Source organism: Halichoerus grypus, chromosome 1 (assembly GCF_964656455.1).
Source record: "Halichoerus grypus chromosome 1, mHalGry1.hap1.1, whole genome shotgun sequence".
NCBI classification, from domain to species: domain Eukaryota; kingdom Metazoa; phylum Chordata; class Mammalia; order Carnivora; family Phocidae; genus Halichoerus; species Halichoerus grypus.
In genome coordinates, this window is record NC_135712.1 from 181,078,520 (window position 1) to 181,093,493 (window position 14,974).

Below are 14,974 nucleotides of genomic sequence, written 5' to 3' on the forward strand. Positions count from 1 at the left end.
TCATAAATTGACCCAATCCAGCCAAGCGCTGCTTAATATAGATACGGCGTGAGCTTAGCTGCAGTCCCCCCTGGCTGCTCGGCACACACCACCGGGATCCTCGGGGGAAAATCTCTTCAAGTAGTGTTAACCTGGAATGTTTGTTCACTGGGGGGATTCCCTGAGAGTTTTTTATTATTTTGAGAGTCTTGATTATTTCTCCTTTTCTAGTAACAGAGAAAAATATAGGAGAAAAAAATCATGTCAGAACACAGCAGGAATTCAGATGAAGAAGAACTCTTTGATGAGGAGATTGATGAAGATGAAATCTTGGCCAACTTGTCCCCCGAAGAGCTGAGAAAACTGCAGTCGGAAATGGAAGTGATGGCCCCTGACCCCAGGCTTCCCGTGGGAATGATTCAGAAGGATCAGACTGACAAGCCACCCACGGGAAACTTTGACCATAAGTCTCTTATGGATTATATGTATTGGCAAAAGGCATCCAGACGCATGCTGGAAGACGAACGTGTCCCTGTCACCTTTGTGCCATCCCAGGTAATCAGGGATTTGTGTATAGCAGAGAAACGGCTGCCTGGGCCCGAGCAACAGGTGTCCATGGGGCAACTATCATTTCTCAAGACTTCATGTTTGGTCTTGTTTGGTTGCCACTGCTAGATTAAATCATAACATTTAATCTGATGTCAGATTGGAACTTCCTGAAACACTTACATGGTATAACTGGGAAGGAAAAGTGGTAGTTTTTGTGTAAATGTCTCTTTTTTTTTTTTTTTTAAGATTTTATTTATTTGACAGAGAAAGAGAGACACAGCGGGAGAGGGAACACAAGCAGGGGGAGTGGGAGAGGGAGAATCAGGCTTCCCGTGGAGCAGGAGCCCGATGTGGGGCCGATCCCAGGACTCTGGGATCATGACCTGAGCCGAAGGCAGACGCTTAACAACTGAGCCACGCCGGCGCCCCTAAATGTCTCTTTAAAAAAAATGGCTGTGGGGTTCACTGTGTAAGAAAGCCTGATTCTACAGACATGAAACTTAATGAATTAACTCATAACCTATAAGCATTTGTCCTTAACTCCTTTTCTTTGGTGCACTCCTTTTTTTTTTAGCTCTGTACCCCTCCTTCTGCTTATACATTCATAGGCAGTATTTCACGTACAACTGAAAGGGTGTTACAGCCCTTCTGAAGTCCTACCACATAACCTGCAGTTCAACCAATTAAATGACCCCAAAAATTCCATATTAACACAGCTTATTGGATATCAGTAAGACATTTAGAAATTGATAGCTATTAGATGGTTGTTGAAAGACGTTCTTTCTGAAATATATTTCTTATATGAGCACTAGAGTTGTGGTTGAATCTATGAACCTATTACATATCAGCATACTTTTATTTAACGTTCCACTTAAAAATGACATAGCCAAAGGAAGACCAAGATCCCCCCAGGTAAAGACTCTTTAAGTTATGCCTGCTGGTACAGCTGTATCTTGTCACATTGCTCTCACGCTGGCTGTAATTAAGGAAACTTATAAACTGGTTTCATGGTCAGAAGAGTTTAAATGCGTACTAACGCGTACTAAACTTAAGAAATTGCTAGTTTGGTCAGGTTGGAGTTAAAGATACAATCTGCAGATATTTGGAATCAACATATTATACAATTGGGGTAAAAACCAATTCTATCTGAATGCAAATTTCAGAAAAAGAAAATTGGGTACTTTGAACACTTTTTCTTTCCTTGGTATAGTTTAAACAGCTTGATGATTGGCTCCCCCTGCTGGGACAGATGAGAAATGCAGTGGGGACGTCTTTAAGGTGGTTAGGATGACTGTTGTCAACTGTCACTTCCAACCTACAATATGTTGTAAGCAAGATCAAGTTCTTGCTTGGAAATGCTACACCAGTGTCCGAAATGACACCTATGAGGTAGACATGGGGTATAGGCAAGCACACTAATTGATGGGCAAGGATCTAATAAAGGTCATTGTTTAGAGACTGCTAATTTCCTTTCTAGACTAAGTAATTGTTTCTAAATGTCTGTATAATCCTGCCCTCTTTTGTAGCTGGCACTGTCCCCTAGATACTTTGTTTCAAAAGAAACTGGACTTGTGATCCTGTCCTTGGAGTAGTCAGGACTGTTGTCACAGAGTTGAGGAGACAAAAAATCCAAGTCTAGGTCTTTGGTATATTTCAGAGTATCATAGTGCTCTCATTTTTCCCACAATATATTATGTTTTCAGGGACAGTTGATATACACATTATACTAGATTAGCAGATATCCTGGGAATGTAAATTTTGTTTAGGGCAACAAGTAAATTGTGTAACCCAGGACTACTGAATACAAAAATGCCTATTCGGCTATATATAAAACAAAGACTTCAGTGTATTGATCGAGTAACTCCATAAGGTTTTCAAAGCAAATAATTTTTGGACCACTTCTAGAATTGAACACCATTTTAAAAAACAATACAGAATCCAAAAACAAAATTAGGTTTCATTTTACCATATGGAATGAGATGAAGACAACCAAAAAGTATGTGTTTGTATGTATCTGTAGTATGGCTATAAAAGTTCATCCTTATTTAGATTATATTTACTTACAAAACTAATATGTGTATCTTGTTTTTAAAAAAACATTCAAACACTTTAGAATTATATAATGTAAAAACTGAAAATCCCTCAAATACATCCCCTCCCCAGTTATCTTTTTTTTTTTTTAAGATTTTATTTTTAAAGTAATCTGTACACCCAAAGTGGGGCTTGAACTCACAACACTGAGATCAGGAGTCAGGTGGTCCAGCAGCTGAGCCAGCCAGGTGCCACACCCTTCCCTGTTACCTTAATGGTTCCCTCTCTTTCTAAGAGAGAACTGCTGATTGGGTAAACATTAAAACAGACTTGTTTTTCTTATACATTTATAAACTTTTATATGTTGTATATGCGTTTTTATATATGTATATGCACACAAATGGATACTATATACACCACTTCTTTGCTTACTTTTTTCACTTCCTAATAAATCTCTTATTTCCAGTAGCAACTGCTCTGCTTCCTGTTTCTCCATTGCCATGCATTCTAACCCACATAAACCTCTCTTTTAGGTGGACACTCAAGAGCAGCATGAAGAACTAGACAAAGGTAATAAAAATGTGTCCCAGTATTTAAAAGGAAAGCTCAACAATGAAATCGCTGCAAATAAGAGAGAATCAAAAGGCAGCGATGATGTCCCAGAAACCAATGATGCTGATGGTGAAGAAGATGAAGGAGATGACGAGGATGAAGATGACGAGGATGAGGATGGCGAGGATGAAGATGAGGAAGGAGAAGATGACAGCGAAGAGAGTGTGGAAAAGCCACAAAGAGGAGTGCAAGGCGAGGTAAAGGAGCAGATCAGAAATGGCGAGAGCAGCCGCCCACAAGTAAAGGCATTTGGAGAACAGAAAGACAGACCAGAGGCCCAAGAAAAAGGTGAGAAAAAAATATCAAAATTAGATCCCAAGAAGTTAGCTCTAGATACCAGTTTTCTAAAAGTGAGTGCAAGGCCTTCAGGAAACCAAACAGACCTGGATGGGAGCTTGAGGCGCGTTAGACAGAATGACCCCGACATGAAGGAGCTCAACCTGAACAACATTGAAAACATCCCCAAGGAGATGTTACTGGACTTTGTCAATGCAATGAAGAAAAACAAACACATCAAAACCTTCAGCTTAGCAAACGTGGGCGCGGATGAGAACGTCGCGTTCGCCTTGGCGAACATGCTGCGGGAAAATAGGAGCATTACCACTCTCAACATCGAGTCCAATTTCATCACAGGTAAAGGAATTGTGGCCATCATGAGGTGCCTCCAGTTCAATGAGACGCTCACCGAGCTTCGGTTTCACAATCAAAGACACATGCTGGGCCACCAAGCCGAAATGGAAATCTCCCGGCTCTTGAAGGCGAACACCACTCTCCTGAAGATGGGCTACCATTTTGAGCTCCCAGGTCCCAGAATGGTGGTAACCAATCTGCTCACCAGGAATCAGGACAAGCAACGGCAGAAAAGACAAGAGGAACAGAAGCAGCAGCAGTTCAAAGAGCAGAGGAAGTTGATAGCCATGTTGGAGAATGGGTTGGGGCTGCCACCTGGAATGTGGGAGAGGTTGGGGGGACCCATGCCCGATCCCAGGATGCGGGAGTTCCTCCAACCTCCTCCTCAGCCTCCCAACCCCCAAGCGGCCCCCTTCGGTCAACAGAATGAAATGATCAAGAAGCCGTCACAGCCTCCGAAGTACAGGACGGACCCTGACTCCTTCCGAGTGGTGAAGCTGAAGAGGATCCAGCGCAAGTCTCGGATGCCCGAGGCCAGAGAACCACCTGAGAAGACCAACCTCAAAGATGTCATCAGAACGCTCAAACCGGTGCCAAGAAATAGGCCACCCCCACTGGTAGAAATCACTCCCAGAGATCAGCTCTTGAATGACATTCGTCACAGCAACGTCGCCTATCTTAAGCCCGTAAGTAGAGAGAAGGAGAAATGGTGAACGAGCTCCCGTGTATCCCACCTCTCCCGCTGCTTGTTTTAACATATGGAGAGTCTCATTAGTGGTGACTAACTGGAGGAAGCCCATCAGCGTTACCAGGGAACCAAAATTACTAATTATCCCCAAGGATGTGCATATATGTAGACAACTTTATAACAGTGATATTCATAGCTAACATTTATTAAGCACTTACTATAGGCCAGATGCATTATATGAATTAACTCTTCATCTTAACAACCCAATGACATAGGTATTATTATTCTCCCCATTTTATAAAAGAGAAATTGAGGCTTAGAGAAGTTCAATACCATGTATAGGAGATAGAGCTAGAAAGAGGTAGAGTTGACATTGAAATTTGGCTCCAGGCCCAGGGTCAAGCGTTTATTCATCCCAGCCACAGAGCTGACCTTCAGAGATCTCGAGGAACCTGCTGCGGGAATAATAAAGGACAAAGCCTAAATTAGGCCCGTCACTTGTAAGTAACTGAGTGCTTCCAAAATGTTTAAAAATAGTTGGTTCTTTTTTAGTAGATGAAGAGAGACTGCCTGCAACTGCACTCATATACTCACTTTTTTAGGTGGACAAATGGTAAACTTCAGGTTAGCATCACCATGAATTAATGGAGTTTTGACTATTATTTCAGCTTTAATGTTTACAGTGATCCACGATTAACTGCTGCTGATACATGAAAATGTGTTATTCCTTGCAGGTAAAGTTGAAGAAATAATGTTTTTTGTCATTACTATGATAGCATTTATGGAATCTGAAAGGAGTATGTCCAAAAGTCACAGGTAGTTGATAATGAACTGTGTTATTTTAAAATCTAGTGTGTAATTTAGCCCAAATAGTCCATCTGTTATTTCATCATAGGGAGTCACAATTTCTTCAAGATGTGTTACACAGATGTATATCCCTTATTCTCATCTCCTGGTTATGCAGAACTGACAGCATTCCATTCTTCTCAATCAAAGAAGACTTTCCACTATGTCATAGAGGGATTCTGATTCTTCCTATGGTAGAAGCCAGGGTGAGAACACTAGAAGGTCCCGTGAGGTCAGGCAAGAGTTCTTTGCCTGCCCTTTGGGTACTACATCAAGACTTTCTGCACCTGCTCTTCTCCAGGCAGCCAGACCCCTGTAGGGGGGGTGGGTGGGGTGTTGATTTGAGAGAAACTAGCTCTGTCACTGTGTAACCAGTCATTGGTAAGGCATATCCAAGCTGCCTGGGAGGCTGTACCATCAGAAAATAACAGTCTGAAAAGACTGAAAAGGAGTTGTTGTTGTTTTTAATTTTTATTTATTTATTTTTGAGAGACAGAGAGAGTGCATGCAGGGGGAGGAGGGGCAGAGGGAGAGGGAGAGAATCTTAAGTAGGTTCGACGCCCAGCACAGAGCTGAATGCTGGGCTTGATCTCATGATTCTGAGATCATGACCTGAGCTGACATCAAGAGTCAGACACTTGGGATGCCCAGTGGCTCAGTCGGTTAAGCATCTGCCTTGGCTCAGGTCATGATCCCAGGGTCCTGGGATCGAGTCCCGCATCAGGCTCCTCGCTCAGCGGGAAGCCTGCTTCTCCCTCTCCTTCTGCCCCTCCCCCCATTAGTGTGCGCTCTCTCTCTCTTTCTCTCAAATGAATAAAATCTTAAAAAAAAAAAAAGTCGGGACACTTAACCAATTGAGCCACCCAGGTGCCCTAAGAGAAGTCTTTTTAAAATCTACATTAGAGGTGGCCTGTGGATTCAGAGTAGAAGAGAGAATGAAGTTCAGATGATTATCTGACCCAATTCCCTGCCTTCTGAGGGAGTGTTCTACTGAGCAAGTCTGCTTACCCTGGAGTCTGTTTCATTCTACCCATTCACTTATTCGTTAATGTAGCATATACTTACGTAGTGCACCTGCATGTCAGCTACCATCAGAGGGGCAGGGATATAGCGGTGAATAAGACAGGCACAGTCTTGACCTCACGGAACTTACGGTCTTGGTTTTGTAATTTCCACAGTCAGGACACTCTGCCTTTTAGTCAACTGAAAACACTTCAACTTTGAGTCGAGATTCTAGAACAAAAGACATTAAAATAAATTTATGAGGATAATGACAAAAATGTAACCCCTGGCTAATTGCTACATTTTTAATTTTCAATTAGTTCTAAACTGCTATCAATTTTATTTATTTTTTTTTTAAAGATTTTATTTATTTATTTGAGAGAGAGAGAATGAGAGACAGAGAGCACGAGAGGGAAGAGGGCAGAGGGAGAAGCAGACCCCCTGCTGAGCAGGGAGCCCGATGTGGGACTCGATCCCAGGACTCCAGGATCATGACCTGAGCCGAAGGCAGTCGCTTAACCAACTGAGCCACCCAGGCGCCCTAAACTGCTATCAATTTTAAACTGTGTTTTGTTTGTGCTTAATGTCCACTAAGAAAGGAACATGCTTCAAAGTAAACTCTGACATGATTTTTGAATGATGGTCTTGCATATCAGCCTCTGCTTTGAAATGTCTTTTATCTGTTCTAAGGGATTGGCAATTTCTCCTTCTTTTACCTGCCTGGCTTGGCCTGTGAGAGACCTCTCTTTGCATGTACTTAAGATAGAGAATGTCACACAACTTCATCCACGTAGTCCTGTAAGATGCTCCGCAAAAAATTAAAAAAAAAATGTGCAAATGCATCATCCCACTGACCAAAATTCACTCCACTAATGACCCTTTGTTCTCCACTGATCAAATTGTGTGCCTTGCTACATAATAAATTTCTGCTTTCATGCTGAATCATAGTGTGATCTTTTTAGAAGATAGTCTTTTTATTTTGAAATCATTTTAGACTTGCAGAAGTTCAAAAATAGTACAAAGAATTGTTACGTACCCATCACATTTTGTCAAGTTGGTTTTGTCACTCTTCAAAAAGCTACTCTAAATGGCAATACATCTGCGTGGGTAGTTAATGGAAGTGCTGATAGTGCGGAAGGCCGTGGTGTGTCCGTGCTTGAATCTGCAGTCAGCTGTTATAAAGCTTACGGATTGTAAGGTGCTTTCTGATTTGGGGGCTGTGGAAATCTCACAAAATGTGACTCTTAGACTGAGTGAAATATTGAAAACGCCATTGGTGGTAATATGGTAAAGTCCCAGCAGAAAGGGATATTTTTAGCCAGTCAAATGAGACATAACAGCACTCACTTTGGAAAAGTGAAACTAAAGGTTTTTAGGTTGTTCTCTCCCCCTCTTGTGCTGTGGACAGAGATGCCCTCCAAACCCCTGGGTTTTCAAGTATGAGGTTAAAATTAAAGCATAATTTTGAAATGCTGTGATTTTTTAAAATATTTTTTAATTTAAATTCAATTAACTAACATATAATGTATTATTGGTTTCAGAGGTACAAGCCTGTGATTCATCAGTCTTATATAACACCCAGTGCTTATTGCATCACGTGCCCTCCTTAATGTCTATCACCCAGTGACCCCATCCCCCTACGCCCTCTCCTCCAGCAACCCTCAGTTTGTTTCCCATGATTAAGAGTCACTTATGGTTTATCTCCCTCTCTGATTTCATCTTGCTTTTATTTTATCCTCTCTTCCTCTATGCTCCTCTGTTTTGTTTCTTAAATTCCACATATCAGTGAGATCATATGATAATTGTCTTTCTCTGACTGACTTATTTTGCTTAACCTAATACCCTCTAGCTCCATCCGCATCATTACAAATGGCAAGATTTCATTTTTGTTGTGATTTTTTAAAAACTGAGGCTCCTAACTAGAATCCTGAATGTCCAAAAACATACTTATAAATTATTTAGTCTTAGCTAGTCTTGTTTTCCTTTTTGTTTTCATTTTCCTCTCATGGACTTGCAAATAGTGTTTTTGCATAAGCAAAACATATCCCATCAAGCAGTCTGTTTATATTTTTTAATTGTATTTTTTCATTTCAATGCCTGTTCTTTCCCCATGCCATGCTTCTGGCCTGAGATTCTTGAAATGAAGTTGATAGCAAAGAATAAAGGAAAATCTGTACACTTGCTTGGCTTAAATGCTACCTCCTCCAAGAAGCTGCCCATTTAACCAGTTTAAGAGAGATGTATTCTGTGGGCCAGAACTGGAGAACTGGCAGACTATCAGCCACATCTGCAGGCCTGGTGTGTTTGGCTTGGATATTGTTTTACAAAATTTAAAATATCACATAATAACATTTAGCTATCTGGCACCATTTGAAACATCAGAGCTGGTCACAGTGGGCTTGCATTTGCATGGCACACATCAGCTGGATCTGGCATTTGACTTCTCCCTTGAGATAGGTAATGGACTCTCCAGTTTCTCTCAGTCTCCACCATGCCCTACTGCCTAATACCTGGCCTGTTTCCCTCATTTGCATTACTTACTTGGCTCCTGTAGAATTTTTTCATTTGTTTTGTTCTTGTTTTTAGGTGTGTTTTTAAACTCTCTGTCTTGTTTAACAAGGTGAATTCATTAGGTAATCACAAATTCATTTCCCAATAAGTTAATATCGGAGTCAATATGATACCAGCCCGAAACAAAGACGTGAGACTTGTACAGGATTATCCCTCCCTGGCAAATGTGTGATTTCCTTTCATCCTGAAAAATTTTGTGGGCCATTCACTGCCTACCATCCTAGATGGGTCTTTGTACTTCTCCCTGAGATAAGATCCCATCTGCAACAGTCATTTCATTCACTGAGGCCAAATGCATTTATATCACCTGCAAGCTTTAGTGCCGATCAAAAAAGGTAGTTTAACATTCACTCAATTTCACTTTGGGCTCACCTATGTATATCTGGATTGCTTCCACTCAGTTGCCTAAAAACACAGCTAAATGTCTCCTTTGGAAAGACTTTAGTTTAAGAATATCAAAAGCAGACAGTTATCCAAAAGACTCCATGACATATCGGATTATGAAATGGGACGTTATGTTATGATTATGAAATGGGACATTACAGACTCTTGAGTCTTCATCTCCATCTCTGGCCATGTCTTTGCCTCATTAACAAGATCTTCTTTCTCTTGAGGATTTCTGGATTCTATACTTTTGCAATTTCCTCCTCTTTCCCATTTTATCTTCGCCCTTTGTTTCAATTGTCACATAATCTAGGACACTCCCCGGATCTCTCTTTCTGCTTAGATCACTGGGGTTTTCTTAGCTCCTTCGTTCAGTCTTTCCCCAGACAACCTCTTGAGTTGAGGTCTACTTGTGTTTCTGGTTCCCTGTGTTCATTGTTCATTCCCTTCTCTCACACATTCAGGTCTAGAACCCCAGAGTTGTCTTCAACGACTTTTTTCCCCCCACCCTATTTTTTTGTTCCTTATTTTATTTGTTCCATTAGCTCCTTATAAAAGAAATCTCCATGGGAAAGAGCTATGTAACATTTCAAACTCCTCTTGAAAGAGCATATGTTGACCAGAATTACACAGCGTAGGAACTGCCTTTTCCTAATACCTAGTGGGAAAAGAGTTTATAGTATACAACGCTTCTGAAGTCTGTGATAGTGATTCTTAAATTTTAGCATGCATCAGAATCACCTGGAAGGCTGAGTACAGATTCCTGAGCCCATCTCTAGAGTTCCTGCTTCATTAGATTTTGGATGGTGTCTGAGAATTTGCATTTCTCTGCAGGTCCTTGGTGATGCTGATGCTGCTTACGTGGACACCACACTGACAACACCACAACTCTGTGACACCCAGGGCAAACCACATCTCCTGATACTTGCCCTGAAGGGTCTTCTTTTCTTGCCTCCATGCCCTCTGCTCAAATGACCTTTAATTCCATTTCTATCTGTTGAAAGCTATCCAAACAGGCTTGGCTCAAATAGGATTTCTTACAGCAAAAGAAGCCAAACAAATCATCAGTAGTGAATATGCTCCCTTTATAGTTCCATGACCCTTCATCTCTACCTCTCTTAAAGCATCTCCCACATTCTGCTTCAGGTTGAGCACCCTAATGGGTATAGTGTGGGTCTCCTAGTAGATTCGGAATTCCTCAGAGTAGGCCTTCCTCATCTCTTCCTGGACACCCACTGAGGCGTTGACTGAGAGCAGGAATTCAACTTGATACACCAAATGAAATAGCCCCTGCTGAGATGGATGTTCTCTTCCTGCCCCAGTCTCTGTGAGTGTATACACGTGTGTGCCCTGTTTGACGCTATCCACACATACTTCTCTTAAACTAATTTTAACCAGTCAGTGAAGGGGGAACAGGGCCCCTGACAGTACTGCAAGCTGATTCTCATGTGTTTGTAAGTTTTATATATTTAGAACATCGAGGATAGCTCTCTTTTCCTTTCTGGTTTCTGTCTTTTGTGTTCTGCTTAGAAATGGCTTCTTTTGAAGCTTACTAAAATATTTGCCCATCTTTTATTGATGCTTTTATAGTTTTTGGTTTTTTTTTTTAATTTTATTATGTTATGTTAGTCACCATACAATACATCATTAGTTTTTGATGTAGTGATCCACGATCCATTGTTTTCGTATTAACACCCAGTGCTCCATGCAGTACGTGCCCTCCTTAATACCCATCACCGGGCTAACCAATCCCCCCTCCCCCCTAGTTTTTGGTTTTTAAGAGAACATTCCATATTACAGATGAATTAAAGAGTTAAATTCTAGAAGTAAGTAGGGAGCAAGAAGCCCACTTTGTTATTTCTTTTCCAAATAGCTGACCAATGGTAGCTAACCATGATTCATTCTTGTTCACAGGGATCTGAATTTCCAGCTTGGTCATATTTTAAATATGTCAATATGTGTCTGGGTTTACTATGTTGGGTCAGTGCCACGTTTTGCTTTTTAAGATATTTTTATTAGTTTGGATCCCTCCCCTGCATATAAACACGTATCTGGAATAGCATTATATAAAAATGCTTTTTCCCCCCCCATTCAACAATACAAAGAACACACTGTTTTAATTATTTGCTGCAGCATTGTAGTTATTTTAACTGCCTGGCGTTGTATTTTTGGCTCACTGGTGTTCTTCACTGTTTTGTGTTCTCCATGGTTGAGCCCTATGAAGGTGCAGTCACAACCCTCCCATCTTAGTCATTATTACACAAACTCTGAGTGTCCTCTGTACTTCTTCAGTGTCCTCTGGAAGGTCCCTGCATGATGGATAAGTCACTCTCCTAAGATGTGACACCATTTGCAACTGTTTAAGAACTTGCCTTATCTTTAAGTTGTTCCTATGAAATAAACCTGAAAGTTAATTGGTAGTCAGGCTACTCTTTGGTAATTTTTTTTGCCCTTGGGGCTTCTCCAAATATTTTGTTTTTTTAAATTTAAGTGAGTTTCAAATTAGGAATGTGCTTCAAAAAGGAAAGACCAGTTTATAAAAGAACATATATTTTATACTCTTGTGGTGGTTTTTTGGTTTGTTTGTTTGTTTTTTTGTGGTTAAGGCTTGGGTCCTGAAATCTGGCAGATTTGGGTTCAAATCCTGCTCTGACACTAACTAATCTTCTCCTCTCCGAGCCTGTCCCCTCTTTATAAGACTATTGTAGGATAAAATGAGAAGATGTTTTTTTTTTTTTTTAAAGATTTTTTATTTATTTATTTGAGAGAGAGAGAATGAGAGACAGAGAGCATGAGAGGGAGGAGGGTCAGAGGGAGGAGCAGACTCCCTGCCGAGTAGGGAGCCCGATGCGGGACTCGATCCCGGGGCTCCAGGATCATGACCTGAGCCGAAGGCAGTCGCTTAACCAACTGAGCCACCCAGGCGCCCAGAGAAGATGTTTTTGAAGTGTGGCGTTGCTTACTAATTTGTTTTATATGACGTAATCCTTAAAGTGGCATTGTCCATTAGCCACATAACTGTTACTGTCATTTTACAGCTGAGAAAATTGATGCCCAGCCCTACACAGCTAGGAATACTAGTACCAGGATTTGAACTGGGCAGACTCCAGCATCTGCCCTTTTGTTTTTATGATATGCTTTACCATGTGCTTAAGCCCTTAGATCAGTCCCTGGCATCACTAAATGCCCCAGGAGTGGTGGATGTAGTTGTTACTGTTGCTTTATTATGCTTTGGGAGGCTCTCTGGCCCAAATTTCTCATCCATTCTGCAACTTCTGACGCATGTAAGTTTTGTCATTTTTGCTGCCAAACTCTTGAATTTCCAGGATTAATTTTTTTCCCTTTTCTTCAACTACCTCAATCCACAGGTGCAACTGCCAAAAGAACTGGCGTAAGTGGCAACAGAATACTCTAGAAGAACAAGGAATTGAGACAATGACTGGGGTCAGAGCTTGGAGACCGTCTCAGCAGCATATTTCTGGAGCCAGGTGGTGGAACTGGGAACAAGGCTGGCATCTGATAGGATTTGGTAAAGGCAGAGGCAAAATAAGGGCCTGACAAGGAAGGGGGAAGGAGATAAAAAGTTACTATTCTGGGACAACATTTTCTACTTCCAATCCATTTGAGTGACTTAGGTAAAATTTAGTCATGCTTCCAGCAGCAGAAGTTTAAAACGAAAAATTTTTTCCCCATAAACGTTTGTTTTACTCTTGCTTTCTTCTGGTAAATAACAATAAATACTATAGAAGTGTTAAATATTTCCTCCTCCTTCTCCTGCTGTAATTCATGGCACCAGTCGGGTTTCACTCTGTGGGAATGTGAGGGGTGAATTGAGCTCCATGCTCAACGCGGATGCTCTGAAATGGAGGAACTGTTCGTTAGCTCTTCTCTGGAGAAGCAGGTGGGATTTTCAGTTTCCAACCCTGTTTAGTTTGCTCTCTTGGACATTCCCCTGGCGCGTCGTACTTCGGAAGCGGTACATATCTGTGAGGAGCAGAGCAAGGAGGCGTAGGACATGGAGAACACAGTGTTTCCAGGAAAGGTAATGGGAAAAACAAACCCTGCAGATATATATACATACATATATATATATATATATGTATGTATATACTTCCCTGTTTCCATATATAGAGGGACAAAGGCAGAGAGCATGTTAGTTTTGTTTAAAAAATTTTTTTTGCATAAATAAGATAGTTAATGACAGGTTTTTAATTTTAGTTAACTAAATATATATATAAGTTTAGTTTGTGACTCTAATTTGATCTTGTGAATCTCCTCAGAAATCTTCTAGAGGAAACTTGTTATAGGTTTAAACTTAAATTTCTTAACGTATTATTCAAGACCCTCCATTATCTGTTCCCAATTTAGTAATTCAGTCTGCTTTGCCACAAATTCTTTATACTTCTCTTGATAAGACATCCTCATACACACCCTGTGCCTTGCTCTCGTTGACCCTTCCATAGAACACTTTCCAAAACACTTCCCTTCTGCTCTCCATTAACCAAAGTCCTAGCCCACCTGTACACTACACAGGTTAGGTCCTAACCCTCCATAAAAATCTTTCAGACAACTCCAACCCCAGTGGTCTTTCCTCTTTCCAAGTTCCTAGAGCCCTCAATTATCTGTTCTAGTCACTAGATGCGCAGAATCTGAAATTTTGTATGGACGTGGTATGAGCATTAGAAATCAGGAAATCATACATTGGTGCCTCACCTGAGTGAATAGTTGGCATCTGCTCTCTTTCTCCTTTTATATAATCATAGGTGGTATATAACAAGCAAAACAGGCTAGGGGAGAATAAACCTAATGGGGAAAAGTTTAAAAAATATATTATTTAGGAGGACAAGTCATGGGAAAGAAATACGGTGTTTCCATTTTTTAAGGATAAGTTAGTGTATAGTGTAAAGTATCCACATTTGAATAGCTATAGTTTCAATCAGGTAACTGATTTTACAACAGCCAGTGGCTGAGAGTTTTTTTTCTCCTATGTTACCGTTTCTATAAAACTTGCATGCCAAGCAGGTTGGTTAAGAAGGCCCTGCTATAAATAAAACTTCGTAAGTATCTAGCATATTCTACATCAAGAGGCTAACCGCTGATGGGACATAGTGCTCTAAACATGTTTAAAAACCTACTATATATCAGTAGTTGAAGTTCTTGAAAGCCCTTATGCGTTTACTTGTATAGCCACAGTATTAATGAAGTCAGGAATTTCAAAAAGTGCTAATAGTCCTAAAAGAGGGCTTTAATTTAATTTTTATTTATTTTTTAAATATTTTATTTATTTATTTGACAGAGAGAGACACAGCAAGAGAAGGAACACAAGCAGGGGGAGTGGGAGAGGGAGAAGCAGGCTTCCCACCGAGCAGGGAGCCTGATGCGGGGCTTGATCCCAGGACCCTGGGATCATGACCTGAGCCGAAGGCAGGCGCCTAACGACTGAGCCACCCAGGCACCTCAAGAGGGCTTTAATTTTAGACGTGCAAAGAGAAAAGATGATCCAAATTCATAGCTTACTGATTCACTACACAGATTTTTGTCAAGAGACAGGTGAAGCAGCTTACTTACACTTTTTCCATCTACCCACTCCTACCCTAAAAATCTTAGTTGAAGATTTTAACTTGTTTTTTCATTTTTTTTTTATGATTTTATTTTTAAGTAATCTCTACATCCAATGTGGGG

General features: G+C 40.8%; 1 protein-coding gene across 1 annotated transcript; it reads left to right on the forward strand.

The window, feature by feature from the left end:
• The first annotated feature begins 240 nt into the window (after positions 1-240).
• On the forward strand, positions 241-13,076 carry LMOD3 (leiomodin 3). The gene is made up of 3 exons (XM_036082723.2): positions 241-534; positions 3,093-4,487; positions 12,661-13,076. The coding sequence occupies exons 1-3, from the start codon at positions 241-243 to the stop codon at positions 12,685-12,687; spliced, it is 1,716 nt and encodes a 571-aa protein (XP_035938616.1). The 3' UTR covers positions 12,688-13,076.
• The last annotated feature ends 1,898 nt before the right edge of the window (positions 13,077-14,974 follow it).

Excerpts from the sequence above, each read along its gene's own strand:
- LMOD3 (XM_036082723.2), top strand. The coding sequence starts at position 241 with ATGTCAGAACACAGCAGGAATTCAGATGAAGAAGAACTCTTTGATGAG. Across the intron at positions 535-3,092 it reads TCACCTTTGTGCCATCCCAG|GTGGACACTCAAGAGCAGCA; the intron begins GTAATCAGGGAT and ends CCTCTCTTTTAG. Across the intron at positions 4,488-12,660 it reads ACGTCGCCTATCTTAAGCCC|GTGCAACTGCCAAAAGAACT; the intron begins GTAAGTAGAGAG and ends CTCAATCCACAG.